The sequence below is a fragment of the Pipra filicauda genome, unplaced genomic scaffold (genome assembly GCF_003945595.2).
Source record: "Pipra filicauda isolate LSUMZ 115617 unplaced genomic scaffold, ASM394559v2 scaffold327_size997775_pilon, whole genome shotgun sequence".
Lineage (NCBI taxonomy): Eukaryota > Metazoa > Chordata > Aves > Passeriformes > Pipridae > Pipra > Pipra filicauda.
The window spans coordinates 852,241-878,495 of record NW_024104451.1 but is presented as its reverse complement, the minus strand read 5'-3'; the positions used below and the strand labels follow the sequence as shown (position 1 = coordinate 878,495).

The following is a 26,255-nucleotide window of genomic DNA, read 5'->3' as shown; positions in this document are numbered from 1 at the left end:
GCTCTCTGCTGCGTCTGTGTGCTCTGCATGTGCTGTTACTGTGCGCGATCTGCCTGTCTCTGTGCGTTTGTGTGTCCGTCTGGCCGCGTCTGCCTGTGTCTCTGTGTCTCTCTCTCTCTATCTGTCTGTCTGTCTGTCTGTCCGTGTGTCTGTATATCCGTGTCTGCCTGTGCCTGTGTCCGTCTGTCTGTGTCTGTCCGTGTCCGTGTCTCTCTGTCCCGACCCCGCTCGTTTCCGCGCGTTTCCCGCCCCCCCGGCGGAAGCGGCCCCGCCCTTCCGGCGGTTTTGGCGCGCGGCTCTGGGGCGGCAGCCCCGCCATGGCCCGCCCTGGCCCCGCCGAGCCCGGGGCCGCCGTCGAGCAGCTCTGCCGGGACCTCAACCTGGACGCGGCGAGCGCGGCCGAGGCGCTGCGGGACTTCACGGCGCTGCGGGGCACCTACAGCCTGGAGGTGAGCGGGGCGGGGGCGGCGGGGCCGGGCCGGGGTCCCGGCCGAGCCCCGGCTGAGCGCCGTGCCCGCTGTGCCCGCAGGGCGAGCCGCTGCACTGGTTGGCCTGCGCGCTGTACGTCGCCTGCCGCCGGAGCCGGGTGCCCACGGTGGGGAGCGTCCCGATGGAGGGGAACGGCGTGTCCCTGACCCGCATCCTGCGCTCCGCGCGCCTCAGGTGAGCGCCGGGCTAATTAATTACCGCCGGGGCTGATTGCACAGCGCCCGTCAGTCCCTGCGCTGCCAAAGCCGCTGGCCCGGGACCGCTCCCGGTGCTCCCAATCGCAGCGCCCGAGGCAGAGCTGGGAAAGCAACAAATCCGCGGGTGTTACAGATGGAAATTGGATGTAAATACGTAATTTTCAACTTCAAGCCTTTGGGAGACCACCCATGTCGGAGCAGCAGTTCCACCCACGCCAGTTGTTTCTCGCTGTAGTTAATTTGACCGCAAACACCTCGGCGTTGCCGTAGCGATCTCGATAGCACGCGTGTCTGACTCAGGATTCAGGGCAAATCCCAAGGGAGTGCTGGCGGCTCCCAATTGTTCTGGGAACACAGCATTCCCCCTCTGCACGGCCCCGGCAGCAGCTCCCCTGCCCCTGTGGCTCTGACCGGGGAAGACAGAGCTGGAACGACAGAGCTCCGAATGTTTCTCGTTCGGTTTAAAGACCCGCTCCCGGCTGAGCTGCTGGAGGGGGAGTGCCAATTAATTACACCCAGAACTAACAGGTTTTTGTGCAGGTAACTTTGACGGCTCTTGCTTGTTTGTGGTTTTGCTGCCTGTCCTGCCTCCCCCTCCACACATGCAGAGCAGCATGTGATTTTTCCTTTCCACTCCTCCCCTGCCCAGCACAGCCATGCTGGCAGCCGCTGCATCAAAGTAGTGTTCCTGTGCCTTAAAGAGGGTCAAGGAGAAACCCCAGGGTGATAAAAGGCAAAAAGCTTACAATATGTACAGTTTGGGAGTCTTGTCAAAAAAAATGTAAATCTACATAGTAATCTAATCAGTCATTAAGGAATAAATATGTTGCATTTTGGAAGATAGTTAAAGCTCAAAGCAGACCTTTCTTTTTTCTTTAAAGTTTAATTCAGTTTTTTAGCAAAATGAAGAAGTGGATGGACATGTCAAACCTACCACAGGAATTCCGAGAGCGAGTGGAGCGGCTGGAGAGAAATTTCGAAGTGTCAACTGTGATTTTCAAGAAGTTTGAACCAATATTTTTTGATGTATTTCAAAACCCTTATGAAGAAACTTCCAAGCCGCAGCGAAGCAGGAAACAGAGGTATGAGATTTTGAGATTTAATGTGACTTTTCCCTGGAAAGAGTTATACCCAGTACAGATTTGTGAAAATGAAGTTCTGAAGAGATGGGGCCTCTTTGACCCTGAAACCCAGCACATGCAGAGCCAGCCCTGACCCTGGGGGGGGACAGCTCGTGTCCCCAGGGCTTTGCATCCCGCTCCCTGTCACACATGGGAAGGTCTGTGTGTGTCGGGCAGAGGTGCCACGAGGTGGGTGAACTTCAAGGCGCAGTGAGACCAGTGCTCTAAACGTTTAGCAGAAATAAGTAAAGCGGCCCAGGGGTGTTTTGTCTCGGCACAGCGCAGGCAGCTGGTGTGACAGGACCCCTCTGTGCTACAGTGATACATCCTCTGTTACATCCGCGGTGACCTGCTGGGTCCTTGCTGTGGTTGCCAGATGAGGGAGGAAGTTACAGCTGATGTGCTAATTTTTATGACAAATTTGGTGGTGTCATCTTCCACACACACATGGAAGTTCTGCCTTAATTACGGGAGGCAATTAATTGTCTGTGTTCCTTGTGGAGTGTGTGGCTGTTGCTGTGACATCTTTGTAGTGAGAGTGTAACGCGGGGGATGAGGGAGCCAAGCTGTGGCTCTGCGGGGTGTTTTTTCAGCTCATGTGGGTTCTCTGGATGTGAGGGGGGATAATTGTTCTGGTAAAATGCTCTAGTTAGCTCCATGACTACAGGTAGAGTGTAGTGGGAGAAGTTTTATTGGGTGCTTTCTTTGTGTCCCTCAGAGCAGCATTGGGCAGCATCACCGTGGCTTTGGCTCCTCTGTGGGCTGTCCCGAGGAATGCCTTCCCTGGTCTTCCAGCTCCGTGGGTTTGGATAATCTCTACCCCAAATGGGATTCAGCATCTGAGCTGTAGTACAAGCTGTAATTGTGTGTTCTGAAGGGATGACTGATGCTTTAGTAAAATATTTAGGAAAAACCATCGCTGGCATATATATAGCCCTTATCATCTCACCATCTGTGGCTGCAGGAGGGTTCTGTGGGAGATGTGACACCAGCAGAATAGTGTGGCAGGGTCAGAGGCAGCCACTGGCTTGGAAACAGGGTCAGGAGGTTGTGAATGCTGTGCAGGATGCCCTGTGGAGCCAGGTGGGAGGCTGTTGACTGAGCCTTAGTGTGAAATTAAGACAACAGCTCCAGCTGTTACTTTGAGCAGGGAAATGGCATGAAATTCCTACTGTAAAACAAGGTTCAGCTTTCTGGAACTGAAGAGTGACTTCTCCCCACTTTTCCTTGTTGCCAGGCGGGTACCATGCAGTGTCAAAGATCTCTTCAACTTCTGCTGGACTCTCTTTGTGTACACTAAGGGTAGGCTTGCTTGCTTTAGCTGCATGATTTGGATACATTCCCAGCTGTGAACTTCTGTTGTGTTGCTTGACGTGATGTGCTCTCTCTTCAAGGTAATTTCCGTATGATTGGAGATGATTTAGTAAATTCCTATCATTTGCTTCTGTGCTGCTTGGACCTGATTTTTGCCAATGCCCTTCTGTGTCCAAACAGAAGAGATTTGCTAAATCCATCATTTAAAGGTATGGTGGGGAAAGATGATTTACAATCAAATGAGATTTTCTTTTTCTCTTGGTTCATTTGAAATGAAGTTGAAGGTTGGTTGTCTTTCCCCCCCCCTCCTTGTTCTCAGGCTTACCAGTGGAATTCCACACTCCGGAGATCAAAGCCTCTGAAGACCCTCCCTGCATCATTACCACGCTGTGTGAGCTGCACGACGGGCTCCTGGTAGAAGCAAAAGGCATAAAGGAACACTACTTTAAACCATACATTGCAAAGCTGTTTGATAGGAAGGTACATCTCCCTAGTTTTGTGAGTGCATGGTGGTGCCCCATGATGACTCTCAAGACCATTTAGGTCCTGTGGATTCCTCAGGGAAGAGTGCAAATGAGCAAAGGAACTCGGGCTGGTTCAGGTTTTCTTTGTCTGTATTTTAGCAGGAACAGAATTCACTCTCAGCTTTTAATGCTGTGTGCTGTAAGGTTTCCTCTGTTTTGGCTTTTTATGTCAGTGGAGAACCTTTGCTTTCCTTTCTCAGCATTGTGAAACTGAATTATTAAAGGCGGTGTTTTCTTCAGGCAAAAAAATGTGATCTCCTTGTGAAATAGTTTTATGGGATGTCTGTTATGGTAGTGTGGGTCCTGCTGCTTGTCTTGAAGTTGAGCAAAATGCTTTGGAAGGAAGAGGTTGAGGTCGCAGGTGTATGAACTGTTCCGTCTAGTTTTGATCCTGGAAATGTTTTCCAAGCTCTGGAAGTTTCTGTGTAGTTGTTTGTAAGGTCGGTCCCTAACCTGGCAGTGAACAGATACTACATTATAGAGCTGTGTCTGAAGAGTGAGTTCATCTGGAGCTTTGTCTTGATAATGGCACTGTAGCCCTTTGGTCTAGGCAAAAAAAAAAACCAAAAAAGTCCAGTTATGCACCTCAGTCTCATTTCCTTTTTGACTAAAACCATCATGTCCTCACAATTGGAACAGTTTTGATTTTATTACGTAAGATATTTCTGCTTTTTATTCTTAGATCTTAAAAGGAGATTGTCTGTTGGATCTCTGCAACTTTACAGAAAATAGGTAAGTTACAGCTTTTGTTCTTAATCATGGGGCTCGGTTTCATGTCTAAAGCACTGGCCTTTGTGTACTAAATCTCAGGTTTTCCTGTTTCTTTATCTTACCATATCTAATGGGTTTTTGATTATTGACCACCAAAGCTTCTCTCTGGCTGAAATGCTGAAATGCTTTCTCGTTCCAAGATGTGGCCAATGTCAAGGGTTCAAGCTGCAGAGGTTCTTCCTTGCTGTCAGGTTTTTTGGTGCTTGCTCTGATTTTCTGGTGACTAACCTTTGAGTAATCTAATACAAATCAAAGCCTTGACTCTGACGTGCACGGATGTATTTCTGTACACATATTATGCCCAGGTAGGGAAGTGTTTAAATTCATTTGTCAGTCTCTAATTGAGCGTATAAATCTGTGGATGCAGCAGAAGGACTTCAAAGAAAAAGAAGAAACAATTGCAAAACCACAAAAGAGGTGTAGTGTTTCTGTGGGAGGCGAGTGTAATTGTTTCAGAAACTTTTTGAATTCACTTCTGAAGGTTAATTTAAATGCAAAATAGGAACAGCAGCTGCTTTGTTCTGGATCCCTTACGGTTTGGGGGGGTTTTTGCCTTTTGCCAAAAAACCTATTAATTTTTTTTGCTAGGTTAGCTCTTAACTTGTTGGTTTTTTGGGAATTTTGAGATAAGACGTGATTGTTTTAACAGTGTAGATAACACTTCAATTTAGATATAAACCCATGTATAAACTGGGATCCATTGAATATGCAACTTTTCTTAGTATTTCTACTTAAAAATTAATAGTCTTACATACAGTAGTCCCTGTTCTTTTGAAAGTAGCCTGACATTTAAAAGAAGCATGGAAGCCTGTTAGGGTTTGGGGTTTTTTTTGTCCAAACCTTCCATAGTTGTTTTTTTCTTTTTTTGTTTTCCACTTTCTTTTTTTTTCCCTAAAAGACATGGGGAAAGTGAAACTGTGATACAGTCAGGTTTCCTGTGGGATCACAGAGTTACTTTTGTCATGATTACATTATGTTCCACTAATATGTCTGCTTCAGTGGTAGCTGGAACTGCATTCCTGGCCCATGGAAAAGCTGCAGGCAGGATTTATTGATGTGAGCCATTTCTGATTTTTATCCAAAAGTTCCATTCCATTTCTTAAGTGTAAATTTAAAGCTTTGCAACCTTGGTGGGATTAAACATTTCTGTTTTCCAATTGGGTTAGCTGGAATAAAGAGGGTGGAGGATTTGTTTGGTCTCCCTGTCCCTTCTGCTGCACCATTAGAAAAATTATGGGCTAGGGAGTGGTAAAACCAGAAATCCAGTGGAGGTGAATGCAGCTCCCATTGGTGTGCTCTGTGTGTTCACAGATTTAACCTCTGATCAGTTGAGCACTTCCACACTGGTTTATTCACAACTGGGGTAGAAGCAGAGTTGGATTTTTTTCCTCTTCTTACTAAGAGCCAAATGTTGGTGGTCACTTAGGAGGAAGAATAGTCCCTGCAGCAGGTCCTGGAGAGCTTTCAGTCCGAAGGCAGGCAGGGCTGACCCCAGGCAGGTTGCCTGGGGAGGTGGAAGCAGCACTGCTGCCCAGAGCATGGAACACTTTGACTCCGTGTTGGTGTGAGTTTGTACTCGCGCTCCAGAGGCGCCTTCTTTGTTTCTTCAACAGTTAAACCTTTGATATCAAACCTGGGCTTCTCTTTCAGCAAAGCACTGAATAAAGAGTATGAAGAGTATGTTCTGACCGTGGGTGATTTTGATGAGAGAGTTTTCCTGGGAGCTGATGCTGAAGAAGAAATTGGCACTCGAAAATTCCCTGCAGATGGGCTAGTAGAGAAAACAGCAGCACGAGCTCCCACAGAGTGTCATCTGCAGCAGCATTTTGAAAAGGTGATTCATTTAACACATCAGTCTCACTTGAAGGACTTGGAGTTTTCCCATCCTTACACACACTTTGAATTATTGAGGAGACTTGGAATTTCTTGAACTTCCTGAGAGGAAGGTGGTGAATGCCGTTTGCAGGCTCCGGTACTGTCTTGCTAAGGAGAAATGGTGGTGATGTCTTTCCTGTGGAATTTATTGTATAATTATTCCTTAAACTGGGTGAGAGCACTTTCATGTGTTTAGTCTGGTTTTGTCCAAGAAAAACCTGTACGTAGGTAATACCTAAATATATAGGTCTTACAGTTTTGTTCAAGCTCCATAATCATGCCACAAAACCTTGACACTGGATTCATTTATTTTGTTTTCCCAGTGTTTCCTTTCTTAGGATAGGAAAGATCATCTTTTTTATTCTTCTGCAGAAAATAACATTCACAGCATAAACCTCACCAAACTGTCTCTTCATTACAAAAAGTAGCCTATTAACAGAGTAAATGTTTCACTGCATTTAAAAATGTACGATGTATTTAATGAAGTTGGCATGCAGGAAGATGCTTGATTACTTTTGGATAAGGAGAAAAATAGTGCTGGATGTGTGAAAGAACCATATGCTGTTTGATTTACTTGTCTATTAAAAAATAAGAATTCTTATTCCAAGATGCTAGTGGCAGTGTAAGTGAATCCTATGGCTTAGCTTTTTCTGCCGAGTATAAGTGTATTTCGTATTCAGGCAAATTAAAGACAGGGATGTGGAGTGGGTTTTAGCAATTCTGAGCTTCAGTTTCTGTAATATAACAATATTGCTATTAATGCATAATGGCTGCAGGCTTAACCTTTTCTCATTATTTGCTGTGTATCATCAGAATGTTGTCTGCTCTGATAATTAAATCCAAAAACTGTGTCACTTCCAGAGAGTAGGATACAAATAGGTAAGTGCAGTCCACACAGCTCCATCTGCTCGGTGCTGCATCATCCTTTGGATAAAGGAAGGCTCGAGGTCTGCCTGGACAGCATTTTCCAAGGAATATTTTCCTGTGGACCTCTCCTGGGCACCTCTGCCACCCACTCCTTGTGTCACACAGCTAATGCAGTCAGGGACTGAGAATGGAAGCATGTGCTTCCTCTTCCTTATCCTGTATTTTTCAGTGTTCAGATGATCTTAAAAAATTACAGGCTTTAAGATTTTAGGTCTTGATTTACTGTATTTTATTTTTTAAAACCCTTTGAGTTAATTTTCATCTGCATGAAGATTTGTTATATTTTGTATTTATAGAGTCCTGGGAAAACTTTGGCTCATTTTCAGTCAGTTCTGAGCTGGCAGGTTTGATGAACCCTCACATAGTGTACTGGTGGTGTAATTTTAGTCTTTGGAGGGATTTTGCAGGAGATGCTCATTTGAAAGGTTATTGAAACTGTTTTGTTGGCTGATTACTTGTTATCTTTCTCTGTGTGACAGAAAAGATCATTTGCACCTTCAACTCCCCTGACTGGCCGACGATATCTGCGAGAAAAGGAAGGTGTCATCACTCCTGTGGCTTCAGCCACGCAGAGCGTGAGCCGCTTGCAGAACATGGTGGCTGGGTTGAAAAATGCACCCAGTGAACAACTTACAGCTATTTTTGAGTGAGTGTGTCCACTTCAGCTGCTCTCATACACACAGGAACTGACCTTCTGGCTTTTTTTGTTTGGTGCAGAGTACTTAGGTCTGTGTTTCTGTAGTATTTCTTGTTGAAAGATCTGTTTTCTAGATGATCTCATCTGGAGAAGGATGGCTGAACACCACCACCCCCATCTGACTTGTCACCACCATTGTATTAATGGAGACTCAACTTTTGATGGTGTTAGTTTATCTGTTTGCTTGAAAGCCAAATGCCTTTTTTGTTTGTTTATTTGGATTTTAAACAAGTATGGCTCTAATAAAAGATGTGGTAACTGTGTTGTCAGAGGTTTTGGAGGAGGGCAGAAATGTTAGAATCGACAAGCTATAGTGTTGGCCTTCAACTTGGGAAGATAAAACTAAAAGCAGCGTACAGATTTCCCATTTCTCCTTCCTACTACTTCAGGATATCTTAATCTAACCCTGTAGCAGTTGTATGAGCCTTGCAGTGACCCTGGTTACTGTCAAAGCTGATCTCTTGTGTAGCAGCAGCTGTGCTTTCCGTGTTGGTTGTTCTGGTGGCTGTTCCCTGAGCTCTCTTCAGCTCACTGCTTTCCTCTCTGAGCCTAGCTCATAAAAAGCAGTAATTGAATAGTAAATACCTGTAAAGATGGGTGTTTGCTTAACATCTGCAAGTTAGGGCCTTGCTGTATTATGGTGTAAGGTCTCCAGATGTGTTTTTATTAATCAGAATGGACATTTAGTATTAGGACTTAATATTTGAAGTGTGAAAGTAATTTTTGTAAAATAACCATCATAAGTAGGTGAAAAATATTACTTGCAGTTCTCATCTTTGGAGTTAATGTATATTTTGAAAGTTTTCGTAGCACTAGTTCTTCAAATTTTACAACCGCCCAGCAGGATGCGTTTGTTTTGAATGTTTCTTTGATTGTTTTTTAAGGACTGATATTATTTATATTACGCAATTAAGACATTAAAGTGTCTGCAATCTCTAATGAAAAATGTGCTTGTTCCAAGTAATAAACTAGTCTGTCAGGAGAGAGGTAAATATTAAAATGAGAAAAAAATTGAGTAAACCTCTTGTAAGAGTTGTGGTGAGTACTTTGCTCATACTGGACGTGAGTTCAGCAAGCACTAGGATATGTACTGTGTGATTGGGAGAAATGGGAGGAACTGTAGTTTGGACTATGTAATATTCTGTGCTTTTTAGTATTTTCTTTTTCAAATTAAAATTCCACGGAGACGGCTTCGAAGTTAATTAGAAGGCTTTGTTCAAAGAAACCTTAGTTGCTTTCAGTTCTGGCTTTTCATAATAGTTTATTGTCTTAAGTTGACATCAGTGACAAACCACTGTCCTCTAAAGCAGTTGCTGGAAGATCTGAAAGCTTTCAGAGAGACCATCTCTAGGCAGAGATTCTCTGGCCCATTTTTATGACAGTGACTGTCTGAAGTTCACCAGTTTCTCTCTGTCTTGGTAGTAAATGGGAAGATGTTGGCTCTTCACTCTAAGCTTTTCTGTACTCCCTCAGACAGAGCCTGGCTTGTGTGGTCTCGTGGATGCATTTGGTTGGTTGTTGCCTTTTGCAGCATCCTCACTACTGCCTTGCTCTCACCAGATCCTTTTTCTCCTGAGTGTGCTGCTGTAGCTCTTCCTTTCTCCTGCATTTGTTCCAAGATCTCCATAGCCTCCCTAACCTTGTTAGGAAAGGAAAAAAGGACACAATATTTGTGTGGTTTATGTTTTCCTCTGTCTGGGTAATACAGGTTATTGCAGATGAGGAATGTCCAGTATAATTAGCTTCCCTTTTTATTTTGGTGGTATGGTTTTTTGTTGTTGTTGTTCTTGAGTTTGTTTGGTTTTTTTTAAACTGGGTATTAATTTATACAAACAAGGCTTTCTCTTTGCCTTCTGCTTCAGGTCCTGTGCCCGCAGCCCCATGGAAAGCATCATGAGCAGAGTGAAGGAGATTGGTGAGACCTTCTGCTGCAGCTACACTCAGTCAACAGATGAGCAGCCAGGCTCTCACATAGGTATGGAGTGAAAGGCATGGGATGTTTCAAAATACTAAACCAGGGCAAATAGAATGCATACATACACTCTTGTCTAAGTACTTAATGCAGTGGAGCTGTTTTTATCCCAGAACATACCCAAGTGGAAAACTGTTGCTGTCAAACAGAACACAGTAAAAAATAAAAATTTATGACAGAGTAAACCCAAAGCTGCAGTTTGAACTAGGATAACCAAGAGATAATGGAAAAGCAGCTCTTAACAACTGTAAACTTGCATTCTTCTTGGCTTTAGAATCTAAAGGGAACTGAATACAAATAGAAAAGTTATTACTGCGACATTGCGAAACTACACCAGAAGAAATATTAAGTAATCCTTTAAAACATTTATCGAATTTCATGCTGTGCTTGGGCCTAGCGGATTTCTGAACATACTTTTTGGGTTTGCAAAGTGTGTACATACACACCCACGGTATTTTCTTGGATCAGGACAGGTTGCTCAGTTTAGTCTTAAGACCATTTGTGCCAGTGGCATTGGACTTCATCTCTGTTGGTTTTAAATTTCAGATTTTGCCGTAAACAGATTAAAACTGGCAGAGATCTTGTACTATAAAATCTTGGAGACTATAATGGTGCAAGAAACACGGAGACTGCATGGGAAGGATCTGACTGTAAGTAAAGAACTGTCTGAAGAGTAGACCACTTTTTGTAACTGTTTCTCAGAGTCTGTCTTCAGGCAGTTTCAGGACAGAGCACTGTAAAGCTCTCTGTGTATATTGTTAATATTTAAAAGGGGAAATACATGGGAGGTGCCTAAATGTGGTTTTTTTCTAGTGTTAAAACCAGTATAACTGGCATAACGAGCCATCTGAATTTGTGGTGCCTTCTAGAATCACAGCTTTTGACTTTTATTCTCTTCTTGATCCAATGAACAAGATCAATACTTCATGTTAGGCAGCACTGCATTTGCTCTGCTTTGTGGTGCACAATAAGGAGGCCAGTTGATTTGTCCATGGTATGCAAAATGGGGTGGGTTTGGTGCTGTTACTCTACATCTAGTCTTCTAAATTCCCCTGTAAAAAAGAGGAGGTTGTGAACAGTGGAAAAAAGCAGGTTCTTTCACAAAATTCCGACTTCCATTTCCCCGGCATGAGACCACTGCCATTTTGTGTCTCCTCAGGCTCTCCTGGAGCAGGATCTGTTCCACCGCTCCCTCATGGCGTGCTGCCTGGAGATCGTGCTCTTCGCCTACAGCTCCCCTCGCACCTTCCCCTGGATCATTGAAGTGCTTGACCTCAGGCCCTTCTATTTCTATAAGGTAAATAGCCCCTGGCTCAGGACAGTATCTGTATTAAAAATGGCATGTTACTGGATTGAAAGGGTGATGCTCTTCCTCCCTAGGGAATCAGGTAAGAGAAGGACTGATGTTATTGTGCACTGGCTGTCCTGAAATAATATTACCTGGAATATGTAATGCCAGAGCTGAAGCTGAAATATAAAGCAAAAAAATCCATTTTGTAAATGGTACTGAACTGTAACATGCTGTCAATCAACTTTTAGTTCTTAATCTGTATACACTGTTAGTAGACTAAAGCATTCGAGCATATATTTTGTTGATACTCTGTTTCTGGTCATTTTTTAAAACACATTCACCCCACCTCCAATGTAATTTGTTTTTTGACTACTTCAGTCCTTTTATCACCTATCCATATGCCTCTAGTTTTTGCTGGACACCTCACAGCTTACCATGAATAAATCAAGTAGTTCTGTTTAGGTGACAGCAACCAAAAAATGGAACTCTTTGGAAAAGCTCGTTTATATTCTCTTCTCCCTTTTTCCTTCACTCATCAGCTTAGGGCAGTACTGAAGCTGAAACAAATCTGTCAATATTGCTGTGGCTTTTGGTAGCCTCCTTCAAAATGAAATGCACTGGTGCAGACCCAACTTTGTGGAACAGATTTATGTTTGATTTGAATTTTTTTTGCTATTCAGTGTATTGCAGCGCTCTTACGTGAAAAGAATTGCCGTCACAAAGGCTTCACACCAGGGAGACTTGTGACATTTGTAACTTTGTTCTCCAGATGCTTAGTTTCTGTAGCAGGAATAACTAAAAATATCAATAAGTCCTCCAGGGAAGTCTTATGGCATTTCCATTTCTGGACCTTTAGAAAAACAGTCTGAATGCTCTTCAGACAGGAGTAAAATAAATAAAGTGGATTTTGTGTTGGAGCATGGGGGTGGAGTACGATGCTGCAGGGGATCTGTTCAACCCCCACTTGTCCACGTTAAGGGTTCTGAGCATTTCTTAAAACTTTGGAGCAGTGATTTTCAACCCTTCATGTAATGGGCTGCTGGTTTGAAGGGCAGGAAAGCTGGAATGCTGGGGTTGCCACATGCCCTGCTGAGCGGCTGTACCTGTTCCCATCTCCCCAGGTCTGCTGCACGTGCTGCATGGTGAGCTCTGGGTGTGCTCAGTGTTTCTTTCTGTGCATGCTTAGCAATGGGAAGAGAGGGCCTAAAAACCCCTGGAGTGGGTTGGTCTGCATTCATGGCACATCTGCTGTCCACTTCTGACTCCTGGGTTGCCTTTGGGAAAGGGGGTTAAAAACAGGGGGATCAGAAGAGGGCTGAGGAAGATGAAGATACAAGGAGAAGGCTGGAGCACTCTTTGTTGAAGTTTCAAACAGGGTCGTGAAATAAAGAACAGTCTGATAATGTTAAACATGAGCCACGTGACTTTGGGGGGTGTGTGTGATTGCCATCAGGTCATTGAAGTGCTGATTCGGTCTGAGGAAGGACTTTCCAGAGACATGGTGAAGCACCTCAACAGCATTGAGGAACAAATTCTGGAGAGTCTTGCCTGGACTCGGAACTCGGCACTCTGGAATGCACTCGAGGCATCAGACAACAAAGTCCCAACCTGTGAAGAAGTAGGTGATCTGTTTTCCTTTACATAGGAAATTCACTGTTGCTTTATACAGAAAATTGTTCAAATGAGACAGTTGCTGCAGAAAATCTTCTATTAATAGATTGGCACAAAGAAGGGAAATTCATTTGTTATCTTACACTGACATTTCTTATTTCTCAGGTAATATTTCCCAGTAATTTTGAAGCCAGCAATGGAGGAAGTGGGCTTGGGCATTTGCCTATGATGCCATTATCTCCCATAATTCATCCTCGAGTAAAAGAGGTTCGAACAGATCTTGGTGGGAGTTTAAGACGGGGTATGTTCAAGGTTTCTGATACGATTTGAATGTGTGAATTTGGGGGGAGGGGTTTTAAGCTTCTTTGTAACTGCAAAAAGCAATCTTGAATGTGAATTAAGCATTCAGAATTGTGAAGCCTCTTATTTGATCAAGGGAAGGTCTGGATTCACCCAGTCAAACCAGTGCTGTGTCTCACTGGCAGCAGACAGTGGTGATGGTGCTTCCCTGCTGGACTGGAGCAGGTTTTGCTGCTGGTTTGATGCCAGAGTGACCTTACTCTCAGGTGGGTTGTCATGTAATGGCTTGTTGTCCATTGATGTTCAGATTTTTTTAGGTTTTTTTGGCTTTTTATTTGTTCGTTATCAGTGAGTTTGATTGGATTTTAGGTGACTTTTTTTTTTAAATGAAATGACTGGTGCATTTATTCCGGCTTCCTATGAAACTTTTGGTGCAGGAAGGGAGGGCAATACTGTGCCTGCAGTATTCTCTGCTCTGAAGAACAGTTCTTTGCAGATTCCTGGATCTGACACAGAATTATCTCCTGACAGTGAGGGTGCAGAGGCAGTGCCAGCACTGCTGTTTCCTTTGCATACTCCCCTAGTTAGGAATTGCTGCTTCTGTTGTATTCCCAGACAATATTCCATATGTTCTTGCAGGTGCACCATGGACTTATTGCTTGTGTGATGTCCCCCTTGGTGTTTATCTGCCAAATTGCAGGACAAGACTGATTTTTTTTTTTCTAAATACTCCTTAGGAAAGAGATGTACAAGCAGTTGCTGTAGGTGTTGTGGTTTGTTGTTGGAGATGGTGTCATATATGGGTAGGGCTGTGTGAGACGTGACCTTGTATATGAGAATCTGGTACCAGAGGCTCCTCCTAACTTCAGTTGGAGTATGGTGGGGATTTGAAATGCTTATTTGCCCCTGGTATCAAGAGAACCATCTTGGCAGAGTTAGGAATGTGGTCTCCAATCAGTCTTACCTGACCAATTATCCAGAAAGTTTCTGTTTTCTGGGAAATGGGAAACTCCTGCCACTGGTATCTTCGCAGACTGCGGCAGAAATGCAAAGAGCCTGTGAACTGAAGCCTGTACATTAGTGCTGTGTACTTTGGCCTTACTGCTGGAGGAAGTATTTGAAAGCAACAGAAAAGCCTGAGAGGAACCAGGGGTGGGTGAGGGTGGAGGCACCGGACTCAGGTCAGTGTAGAGAGAGCTTGAAAGCCAGAACATAGAGAAGACTGCATATCCAGGGAATGTGGTCAGTGTTCCTGTAGGTAACTGTGTTCAGAGGAATAGCACTTGCAAATATTACTGATTGCTAAGCAGACTGGAGTATCTGTGACCTTGTGTGTTCCTCAGTCTCTGCAAATTAGTTTGGTTACTCGGCTTCCATGTGGTACCTGATGGGAAAACTGTGCTGTCTGGGATGACTGCAAAACAAAAGGAGTCAGACTGTAGATCTCGTTCACATCACCTGGGAACAGTGAACTCTGAGACCAGGTCTGAACTAGAAGAGATCTCTGGTACTCTGGTGTAGTTGGAAGGCAGCCTTTCCCCTTCTCCGGAGAAGTATTCCCATTAAGCTGCTGCTCATAAGGTTTTGTTGATTTTATCTTTTTGTCCTTGGCATAGCAGACATGCAGCCCTTGTCTCCAATCTCAGTTCATGAGCGCTACAGTTCTCCTGCAGCTGGAAGTGCTAAGAGAAGGCTCTTTGGAGATGACAGCCCCCGAGAAACACAGATGGAAAAAATCTTACCCAAAGGAACTAAGTTGACAATTGCTCCAGCATCGAGCATTGGTGCTGAAAACGTGTCAGTGTCTCCTGGGCAGACAGTGCTGACCATGACAACCACTACAGGGCCGGGGAAAGTGGGACAGAAGGTCACGATCCCACTGCACGGTACGAATTCTTCCTGCTTTCCTAATAGGTGTTTTCCTTGCTTTTGAGATCTGCTTAGACCAATCATGCACTTGGAGCATGTATTGCTTGTTCTCTTTTAAAGAATGCTGACTTTGTCCAAAAAAAAAAAAAAGCTGAAGTTCATACTGACGTCTTCTCCTTGGAGACATCTGATCCCTGGCAAACGTCCTGAGGATTCAGAATCATGAGCAAAGTTGTGGAGTTCGTGCTTCTTCCAGTTATACCTTACACAGGTTAAGTGATGCTTTGGTTCTCAGCTCCAACAATCATTTACTGCAATTTATCTTAACTTCGGTCTGTTATAATCTTAAAAGGCTCTGGAATTTCTAGATAAGGGTTACATGTTAACAATAGAAAAATACTGGGAGACTTTTATTTTGTTAAAGTTGGGTGATGCTTGAATATTTCTGAAAATGATACATGAGCAATGAGTTTTATAGCCATTTTTAATTTAAAAATTTGGTCTACAGTTAAAGACAAGAAGAAAAAAATCTCCACTTTTCATGTTTAGAGAATTTGACTACTGAGGAAACTAATGTGGACTGTATCGGGTATGCTGTCGGGTTTGCAGAATAGTAAAAAAAGGGAGTGCCCACCTCCCCCACAAGAGTGGAACACCAAGTACAGAAACTGTGATTTCTTCTAAACTTTGTCCTTTCGGACAACTTTAGAAATGATCATTCACATTCATAGTCTTCCTTTAACCTTACCAGAAATGTAATTTTTAATAATTTCTAAAGACTCAGAGGGATAGAGTCTTTCTAGCATCTAGTACAGAAGATGAGATGCTTTTAGTATGAAATGTTTGTAAATGAGTTTGGTTTGCAGTTTAGCTCTGCAGCATGAGGAGAGCAACTGGTTTGTTTCTGGGTGTGTGTATCCTCTCCAGGTATTGCAAATGAAATGGGTGGGATCACCTTGATCCCCATTTCAATTAATTTAGGCCAGCCGTGTAAAGTGGAGGCTCTGGCTCCCTCCTGCCACCCCCCAGGGAACCAAGCACAGGAAGTGCAGGTGTCAGCAGCGAGCAAACCAAAGAGAACGGGGTCCTTGGCACTGTTCTACAGGAAGGTAAGTGTCCTTATTGGAAGTTGTGCTGTACTTCTGCTCGTGGCCATGCTGGAACCTGCCTCCTTGTGCAGCTTCCATTACTTTCAGTCTTCATGTACCTTTCCTTTGGTATCTGCATATACCTCAAAGGAGAAGGAGAAAGATGTTGAGTGTTGCAGAGAATCCGGTTTTCCCCTTCCCATTCATGAGATTTTTTTACTTTTTAATTAAGACCTTCCGTAAATAACTATCAAAGACACGTTGCTAGATTTTACTTCTCTTGTCTATTTTGACTGCTTCCCACATTTGCAAATTAGACATATCCAAGATGAAATGATTCTCCCGTGTCTGTGGATCCAGCACCTGGAGATTCTCATTTGCCCCTTTGAGGCCTGCCTGGTAGTGCTGATCGTGCTGGGCTGGGAGCTCAGAAAGCAGTGATGAATGACACACTAGCTAGGGGTTTCTAGAAAGAAGGAACTTTTTGAAATAATGCAGTATTTAAGGGGCAAGTTAAGAACTGACTGTGCTTCAGAGAAATTTCAGATGACTTACTTCTAGTTACCTTCACTTACAGTGTGGAGTGTATGAGGGGTCTTTGGAAGAGGCAGAGTAACTTGGTCTAAATGACTACAAAGAATATATGCCTAAATTAATCTCTCAAAAATATTAGAAGATTGGTTTTTTGCTGCTATTTTCTTACTAGAGAAGTTATTTTTAGAGGGTGTCCCCTTTGGCGGTATCTGTGTTAAAATACAACCTAGAAAATTCTGCAATCAACGATCTTTAAGGTACTTTTTAATACAGAAAGTAATTTCTGGAAACACTTGTAAGCCACATCCTGTGTCTGAACTATTGGTTCTTTAATTTTGCTAGTGACAGTCTGTCTCTCTGAGAACAGATTAAGAATTGAGTAGCCAGCTGCCAGGTGGGAACATTGCAATTTGGAACGTTTACTCTCAGCCAGGGAGTACCTTCAGCTGTAGCCATGTATTTGACCAATAATAGGCAATATATTCTTCTTAGTTATGAAGGAGAACTAAAATCTTGAACTTAAATTTGTCTTTAAATTTTGACCTTTCATTTACATTGATCATGCTATTCACAATGATAGTTTTTCCTTCCTCTCCTTTCTTGCTCCTGTTCAGTAGAGCAAGTGAAAATAAAATGACCTCCTTCTGCTCTCTAGCATAAAGAATGGGCCTAATTAATTAGTGAGGGATATGGTGTAGCAGCCGTAGGCATAATGTTTTTAGGCAGATTTTCTATAAGCATTAGCGATTCAACAGCTGAAAAGTGGACAACTCAGTCTTTGAATCATAGAATCCCAGAATGGTTTGGATTGGAAGGGACCTAAAAGATTATCTCATTCCAACCCCCTGCCATGACCAGGGACACCTTCCACTACACCAACACTTCCAGGGATGGGGCAGCGACAGCTTCTCTGGCCAACCTGTGCCAGGGCCTCACCACCCTCACAGGGAACAACTTATTCCCAATATCCCATCTAACCCCTTCCCTCTGGCAGTGGGAAGCCATTCCCCCTTGTCCTGTCACTCCAGGCCCTTGTCCAGTGTCTTTCTCCAGGCTGAACAACCCCAACCCTCTCAGGCTGTCCTCACAGGAGAAGTGTTCCCTCCCTCTAGTCGTCTTCATGGTCCTTCTAGAACAGCTCTGCTTTGAGCCATTTCATTTTTGCAGGGTGGGATAAGGTTGTTTGGCTTCACTCTTTCCTATGTGTCTTTCTCTTCCAGGTTTATCACCTGGCCAGTGTGCGCTTGCGTGACCTGTGCTTGAAGTTGGATGTTTCCAATGACTTGCGCAGGAAGATATGGACGTGCTTTGAATTCACGTTGGTTCACTGTGCTGATCTCATGAAGGACAGACATTTGGACCAGCTCCTCCTCTGTGCCTTTTATATCATGGCGAAGGTAATGTGTAGTTTTTAAGAAATTCGGGGAATTTTACATTCAATTGACAATGTCAGGTGTGTTCAGAGTTTACAATTTAATTGCTTCATTCTTGTCATATTACTGGAGGGAAGGAAGAAGTCCTTCCAAAAAGTGCACGAAGTCCTAGTACGTGTTTTTCCTTGTTTTGCATATCTTAAAAGTTCCCACCAACCAGCCAGTGTGTTGAGAGGGTTTTTCTCCTCTTCCTGAGCACATTCAGGGTGAGCACTGGTTGATGCAGACAAAGCACTGTGTGATCTTATTGCCCCATGTTTGTTTTCTATCCTGTTTGTCATCTTCACGATCTGTACAATCTGAACCAAAAAATCCATTGCAGTTACAGAATTAGGCAGGTGCAGAAGTTTGCAGGAGCAAATGTATGTAGGAAAGGTTTCTATTCCCCAAAAATCCTCTTAGGTTTTGAAGATCTAGGCTGAGGAATTGAGGTGGTTGTCTGCTACTCATACTTCTTCATTTCTTATTCCATTTGCCAGCTTTGATTTAAGGTGTTGTTAAATTGGATTATGAAACTGGAATATTAGTTTGACTCAAACTTGAGCTGATGGTTATGGTGTCCATCAAGTCTAATTCAGACACAAAATTCAGGAGGTGAAGCTAAGCCCAGGCTCCTTCCACTGGGGCCGAATTACCTTTTCTTGAGACAAACAAATAAAGAGGAGCACCATATGTGGAGGGAAACTGATGTTTAAATTGTGGCTACCTGTGCTCTTAACTGCAGTGTGGCTCAGGCTCACCTGACATCAATACTGATAGCTGCAGGAAAGCAAAACCATTGAATAGTCAGTGCTCCGTATCAGTGGTCTGCGTCACGTAATTTGCCAGTTGTTTGGGGTTTTTTCATAATACAGGCTTTCAAGTGCTGACTCCAGTGCAGTGTGAGACCTGACAACTTAGCCAGAGACTGTGATACATTCTCTCCTGGCCCCTACTACAAAAATTGTTCCTTATCTGCTGTTAAAATTGCAAATGTATGGCTGAAAAACTGCTTTAGCAAGTGAGCTATTTTGAAGTACAAAAGCAAGATGAAATTGCATGAGTGTACATACCTGCCTGCTTTCTGTTTAGAAAAGTTAAGGGGTCCGGTTTCCAAATTTACAAAATGCATTTTTGACTTTATAATATTTCCCTTCTTTAATTTTAAGTGTCACTAGAAGAAAAGCCGAAAAAGAAAAATGCCTAAGCATCATAATAAAAAGACTTTGGTGGCTAAGAAACAAGGAATTCCTGAACAAGAAAAATCCTTGGTGTTTTCTTATTCTCATCACCAGGATTAAATTTTAAAATTATGTACTGATAGTAATACTCACTAAAAAGCTGCATGCTGGACCTGAGCAGCCCAGCCTTCATGCTTGTACTTGGTCTTCAATACCCTTTTCTGTTCCAGGTAACCAAAGAGGAAAGAACTTTTCAGGACATAATGAAAAGTTACAGGAATCAGCCACAAGCAAACAGCCATGTGAGTCAATAGCATTGCCTTTCCTCTCTGCAGATCTCAGAGTTGGCTTTTCAACTGTTTGTGCTCATAAATCCTATGCAGTATAATATTCATTCCCATTCAAATGGATTTCATCTGGTCTCTCAACTTCCTTGTTTTCCTTGACAAGAGTGTTTTTCCCTGTTGTCTTGTAGGTTTATAGGAGTGTCTTGTTGAGAAATACTTCTGCTGATGTCTCGGGCAAAAATGCAGACCCAGACACGGAGATGACAGAAGGTGGGTACAGCAAAGGAATCTGCTCTTTTCAGTAATGTACTTGTGGGCTTTTACAGAACTGAAACTGTCAAGTGATAAGAAGTGGAGCAAATTTTACAGTTTTAAATATGTTAGAGAAGAACAAATGTAATGTTGAAAAAGAAACCCTCTTGTCAGTAGCTCTCCTGTGTGATAGAAGTGGAAATTACGCTTCCTAGTTGGAAAGAATGTTTGATTTTTCTTTCCATAAGTTTGGTTGCTCAGGGTTGAAGTATCTTCTTAGTTTGTCAATGATATTATAGTTCTTCTTGGACAGCAACACTGGTTAAGAAAGAAAGATGAAGATGAACAGTACCTGGAATATTATGATTTTTTTTTCTTAATATCACCTGTTCTGAAGATTTAACAGAAAATAAAAATGCTGACTTATTAAGACCACCATTTTCTTATATTCAGGTTTCTTTTAAATAGATGAAATTTTCTTTGCTCTAGGTTGGAGGAGAAAAGGGTAAGAGCAGTATTAGAGAAAAGCATGAGAACTGTGCTGTGCCCATTTTGAGTGACATGTCAGGGCAGTGAAAAAGATCTTGAGCCCATGTATGAACCCATGAGCAGAGCAGATCTGCAGCCAGGACACACGTGGAATTTAGGAGTTTTTTCTTTGTGGTACATTCCCACTGTGGCTGGGATTCAACTGCCTGAAGGAGTATTAAATCTGTTTTTTAAAGGCCTGGTGAGGATTCCATCAGGGTCCAGGAAAGTGCTAATCTCCTGTAGTTCAGCATCCTGTCTGACAAATCCACACTTCTTGGATGTCTTGGAGTATCTTGACACTGGGCTCCAGTGTTTTGTTAGACAAATGTACTTGGTTACAAAGTTCTTCATTGGCTTTTCCTGCCGGACTTTTTCTTCAGTTTATAGACTTGTGTCTCCTTTGTTTAGTAACCCCTGCTCTTTTGACACCAGCTTACAGGAGCACGTGCCTGTGTTGTGACAGAAGGCAGACAGATGGAGTTACAGGTGTCAGCTGGAGCTTTTGATGTTTGTCTCCGTGCAGTGATGGCCAGAGACTTTATTCTGCGCTGCCCTGTTTTACTTGGCAGTGAGCAGAATGGAGGAGGAGACATAGAAGGTTGTATTCAGTAGCACTTCAGCTTAATTAGGGGAGAAAGAACATTAACAGAAATACACTTGCTGTGTGGCTGCAGCTTTTCCCACTGAACGTAACACACCTGAACAAATGGTGCCATAGCTTCCGTGCAGCAGATGTGAGTTGAGCTGATCAATAGAAACTTTCACATAAGCCAAAAGCTGAGAGGTGTCAGACTGCTTAAAACATAGTTTTAAGAACGTCTAATGGCTTTGTACCACTCCCCAAAATAAGCATGGGAAAAGGGTTCAGTCGTGCTACAGTTTCTTGCTACAGCTATTTCCAAGTTTGGAATGAAGGCTGGTGTTGGTCTTTTTAGCCATAACCCACTAGCCTGCTCACAGCGATTGGTAGCTTCTCCTAATGTTCATAACCATCTGCAGCAGCCCCTGCTGCTGCCTCAGGCATGTTTCTTTAATTCCTCTCGTTAACTAGTCAATTTATGGACAAGTTCTTGCTAGCTGGACAGGGTAAGTTTGACTCTGAAGCGCCCAGTTTTTGACATGTGAAGCTCTCTCATTGTTAGACTCAGCTGTGAAAGCTGCCAGTGCCTCTGGACGATCCGCAGCAGAGAACTCCAGTGAGTCGGAAACAGAGGAGAGAGGAGATCTGATTAAATTTTACAATGCGGTCTATGTAGGACGAGTAAAGGCATTTGCACTGAAGTACGATATCACAAACCAGGATCATGTGGTAAGTAAAGTACTTTGGAATGAATACTCAGTCGTTTTTCCTGACAGTTAAACGTATGCCAATAATTTTGTCCTGTCACTCACCTGGTGTGGGTGAAGTCAGATAGTTGTAGGTAATGGTATGAAAACTTGCTTTAACAGCCTTTTTTCGAGAACTGACGCGGATGCTGTTCAGTTTGCAAACCTGGTTTCAGCTTCTTTACCTCGATTGAACACCCATTTGCTCAAATGCCTGTGGACCATCTCTGTAACACATCTAGACAATTAATTCTGTTATTTGATCGATATTTGATCTGTTGTTTACCTCTCTCAAGATAAAATCTTCTAAAGAAGACCTGGAGGTGTATTAATCTTTCCTTCTGTGCAGTTACTGCTCTTAAACACCTTGTGATTGAGCTCCCACGCAGATGTGTCCTCCCTTGCAGATGGAAGCCCCTCCCTTGTCCCCATTCCCCAGCATCCGGCAGCAGCCAGTGTCCCCCCGGCGCATCTCCCAGCAACACTCTGTTTACGTGTCGCCTCACAAGAACGGCGCCTGCCTGACGCCCCGAACTGCACTGCTCTACAGGTTCAGTGGGAGCCCTTCCAAGGTACACAGCAAAAAAAGGTTGAAAGGCGTCAGTTTGAGAGTGAGTTAATTAATCTCCTAATTAGGATGTGGTATAATGCAGTTCTAGTGTGCTATAATGCATCTAGTCTCTCAGTTTGCACTGAAGGGTAGAATTATGTATGTAGAATCCATCACTCACAGAGGTTCAGAATAACCTTTTGCTCTCAGATATTTGAAAACCAGAGCAAGTTTGAAATGGAGACAGAGTAACTCATGATTTTTTTTATCTTGATCACAGAGTTTGAAGGACATCAACAATATGATAAAACAAGGTGAACAGAGGAGCAAGAAGCGAGCAATAACAATTGATAGTGACACTGAATCCCCCACAAAGCGACTCTGCCAGGAAAATGATGATGTTCTTCTAAAACGTCTCCAGGATGTTGTCAGTGAAAGAGCAAATCATTAAAACTGCCTGTTTCCTCTGGGATCTAAAAACTGTGGAGCTGGTTACAGCTCTTGTGCTGTTTATTTCCTGGCTTTGTATACAGACAACTGCCAAGTTTCTTTAACACTGAACTTTTACCTGACTTCCACAGGATGCAAAAAGCAATAGTTAAGTAGGAAATGCCAGTGATCTTCATTCCCAAAGGCCATGCTGTGCTATAACTTTGAGCTGTTTTAGCAAGAGTGTTTTGTAGAAAGCCATATTGGATGTTCTCAGGCCTAACTGGGAGCATCGTGAGTTCTGAGTGTAACTCAAATTCTAGTAACATTGGTTTTATTTTTGGAATCAGATTGGTAAAGAAATGAGTGAACTCAGTTTAAGTTTCCTCAAACTTTTTATATTTAGAGAAAAAATTTTCAAAGTGCCTTATTTTAAAAGAATGTGAAATTTTATGCATTATTTTCTGTGGAGTAACTGGAGGGAATAAAAATGGATCATTTAGCCTCAGGAAGAGCTGAGCAGTTTTGAACTGTCAGAACTTCAGTTAAAGTGTAGGTTGTGACATGGATCTGACAGCTTTGCAGTAATGGGGCAATAATCAAAAAATACAAATAGCAGTGACTTAAATTGGACTCTGGTAAAGCACTGAGATACGGTTCAGTGAATTCCCTTTCTTTTGAGCCAGGGGGTGCTGCCACATTGGAAGTTACAGAGCAGCCAGCCCTGGAAGCTTTTCATATGGATGGCAGCTCACCCTGAAGAATTACAAGCGGGTTACAGTTAAAATCAGCAGCTGGGGCAAGATTAGAGCCATAGAGAAACTTCTCAGCACTGTAATTTTCAGTTTCTGTGTAACTGAACTGAAAAAAAAAAAAGGAACGATTACACATAGGACTTGTTTGAGGAGCTCTGCTCACTTCATTGGCTGGGTTAGGTTAGTATGGAAGTGTTAGTAAAAGCACTGTGATGATTTTGGGCAGTCTCAGCCAATGAATCTGGCCAGGAGTGAGAGAGGAGAAATTGATTCCTAAGTGTGAGTGATTCCTAAGAGTGAGGGACACTACTCAGCAAGGAGTAGAAAGTTTACAAACTTGGTTTTGAATTCTGAACTACTTGAATTTTGTTTTTTTGGTTGTTTTTTTTTTTTTTACTTTCAAAAAAAGGTGCTTGGTGCTTGGCCATGGAGAGCTGCAGTGTGAGGAAATGGCCATACAGTGGACTAAATTCCATGTCGATTCTTCAGTTTCTTTAATTTTATTCAAGTTTTAATGTTTGTCTTCAGATTTTGAGATAAAAAGTGGAGGATTCTAGCCTTTCTGGGTGGGAAATGTATGGTCAGACATAACAGGGTCAGTCTTTTCACAGTATTGTATGACGAGAGTTTAGTTGGTTTACGTTTGACATGACGTGCACATCTCCTCATGTGTCTGGTCCCCACACTGTCACTGCCTTCTCTGAAACCAGAAAACTGATGGTGCCAAAATCCTTAGTAGTTGTCTTTAAGTGTAGTGTTTCTGCAGTTCAGAATTTTTCACCTTTTTAGGTGATAGAAAAAATATTTTTGGCTTGTTGAACAGCTGAAACAATAGCTTACATGGAAATTTTGTTAACGGTTTCAAAGTGCCTTCACATGTAAATCTTTGTTTTATAATAAACAACTAAAAAGTATTTTAACCTATGTTGCTATATTTCCTGTTGTTTCCCTGTGCTAATTCATTAAACAATGCCTTCTGTCTGCATTTTCTGTAATGTCAAAGACCATCATTTTTATATTCCCTCAAATTTCTTTGGGATTTTTTTTCTTTTTAAATTTATCATATTTCATGTGTTTTGTCTGAAGGTTCCTCCTGAGGTTTCTTTACTGTTTGTGCTTCAGACCAATGTGGTTTCTGGGAGGAGAAGGTGAGTAATACATTACATGAAGTAACCAAAAAACAAAGAAAGGGAGAAAACCCTGCAGTGACAGGTGACATGCCCACAGAGAAAGGTGTGACTCCAGCATAGGTGAGCTGTTGGACTCACTGTGGGCTCCTAGTTCTTATCTCCCAGCACTGCAGCCATGAGATCCACGTGCTGGTACTGGCTGCCCTTCTCCCAGACGTGTTTCAAAACCAGCCTTGGACAGGTTCAGATCTGTAGCAGCTGGTTTTGTCACTCCAGGTAAGCATAAAGCTGGCATGAACCCAGAGCTTTTAAATTACTCTTGTTCACCCGCTCTGGGGGTGGGGAAAAGGCTAATTTGTGCAGATTATCCTGTAATGATGTTTTAAAAGACTAATCTGTAGTTCAGAGAATCACAGAATAATATCCTGATTTGGAAGGGACCAGCAAGGATCATCAAAGTCCAACTTCTGGCCCTGCACAGGACACCCCAACAATCACAGAATGGCTTAGATTGGAAGGGACCTTTTTAACATCATCTGATTCCCCACCCTGTGCCTGAGAGCATTGTCCAAACCCTCCTGGAGCTCTGGCAGCCTTGGGGCCGTGCCCACTGCCCTGGGGAGCCTGTTCAGTGCCAACCACCCTCTGGGTGAGGAACCTTTTCCTGAGATCCAGCCTGACCCTGCCCTGGCACAGCTCCAGCCGTTCCCTCAGGCTCTCTCAGTGGTCACAGAGCAGAGGTCGGTGCTGCCCCTCCGCTGCTGCTCGTGGGGAAGCTGCAGAACCCCAGGGAGGTCTGACCTCAGTCTCCTCCAGCTGAACAAGCCACGTGCCCTCTGCTGCTCCTCATGGCCCCTCAAGGCCCTTCACCATCTTTGTAGCCTCCTCTGCATGTGCTCTTTAATGGCTTTATATCCACACATGGAGACCCCTCAACCTGCCCCAGGACTTGAGGCTGCCCCAGTGCAGACCAGAGCAGGACAGACCCCCCTCACCCTGCTGGGCCTGATGCTCCCCAGGACAGGGCTGGCCTTTGGGGCTGCCAGGGCACTGCTGGCTCCTGTTCCACCTGCCTCAGCCCAAACCTCCGACCCCTTTCCCCAGAGCTCTCCAGCCTCTCATTCCCAGTCTGTCTGTACATCCAGAGTTGCCCCATCCCCCTTGTTGAACTTCCCATGGTTGGTGAGTGCCCAGTCCTCTCATTTGTCAAGGTCTCTCTGCAGGGCCTCCCTGCCCTCGAAGGACTCAACTGCCCCTCCCAGTTTTGGGTCATCTGCAAACTTGCTCCATGTCCCTTCCAGTGCCGTGTCCAAGTCATTGATGGAGATGTTGGAGAGCACAGGGCCCAGAAGGAGCCCTGGGGAACCCCAGTAGTGACAGGTCACAGTCTGATGCCACCCCAGTCACTGTCACCCTCTGTGCCCAACCCCAGAGCCAATTGCTCAGCCAGCACAGGATGTGTTTATGCAGCTGTGGGTTGGACAGTTTGTCCAGAAGGATCTGGGGAGAGACAGGATCAAAAGCTTTACAAAATCCAAAAAGATCACATCAACTGGCTTCCCTTGACCAGCCAGGTGGGTCACCTTGTCATAGGAGGAAACCAGGTTGGATAAGCAGGACTTTCCTCTCATGAAGCCGTGCTGGCTGTAACCAATGACTGCGCTGTCTTTCAGGGCGTTTTCAATAACTCCCAGAATAATCTCTATAATTTTACTAGATTGCTGACGTGAGAGTGTAGGCAGGCCTGTAGTTTCATTTCTGGGATCATCCTTCTTGCCTTTCTCAGAAATCGGGACAATGTTTACCGGCTTCCAGTCAGCTG

At 43.6% G+C, this 26,255-nt stretch overlaps 1 protein-coding gene across 4 annotated transcripts; it reads left to right on the top strand.

Annotated features, from left to right (window-relative positions):
* The first annotated feature begins 312 nt into the window (after window positions 1-312).
* Window positions 313-24,293, top strand: RBL1 (RB transcriptional corepressor like 1). 4 transcript variants are annotated; one of them, XM_027740421.2, is made up of 22 exons: window positions 313-449; window positions 530-663; window positions 1,568-1,768; window positions 3,045-3,109; window positions 3,202-3,330; window positions 3,441-3,601; window positions 4,328-4,377; window positions 6,067-6,250; window positions 7,698-7,864; window positions 9,778-9,890; window positions 10,434-10,537; window positions 11,047-11,184; window positions 12,632-12,796; window positions 12,955-13,090; window positions 14,709-14,975; window positions 15,886-16,067; window positions 17,801-17,977; window positions 19,404-19,475; window positions 19,649-19,730; window positions 21,386-21,552; window positions 21,977-22,141; window positions 22,400-24,293. In XM_027740421.2, the coding sequence occupies exons 1-22, from the start codon at window positions 318-320 to the stop codon at window positions 22,568-22,570; spliced, it is 3,162 nt and encodes a 1,053-aa protein (XP_027596222.2). In that variant the 5' UTR covers window positions 313-317; the 3' UTR covers window positions 22,571-24,293. The 4 variants fall into 4 exon arrangements, with proteins under 4 accessions (XP_027596222.2, XP_039239753.1, XP_039239752.1 ...); XM_039383819.1 differs by having other exon boundaries at window positions 14,706-14,975; window positions 15,940-16,067; XM_039383818.1 differs by having other exon boundaries at window positions 14,706-14,975.
* Window positions 24,294-26,255: the final 1,962 nt, after the last annotated feature.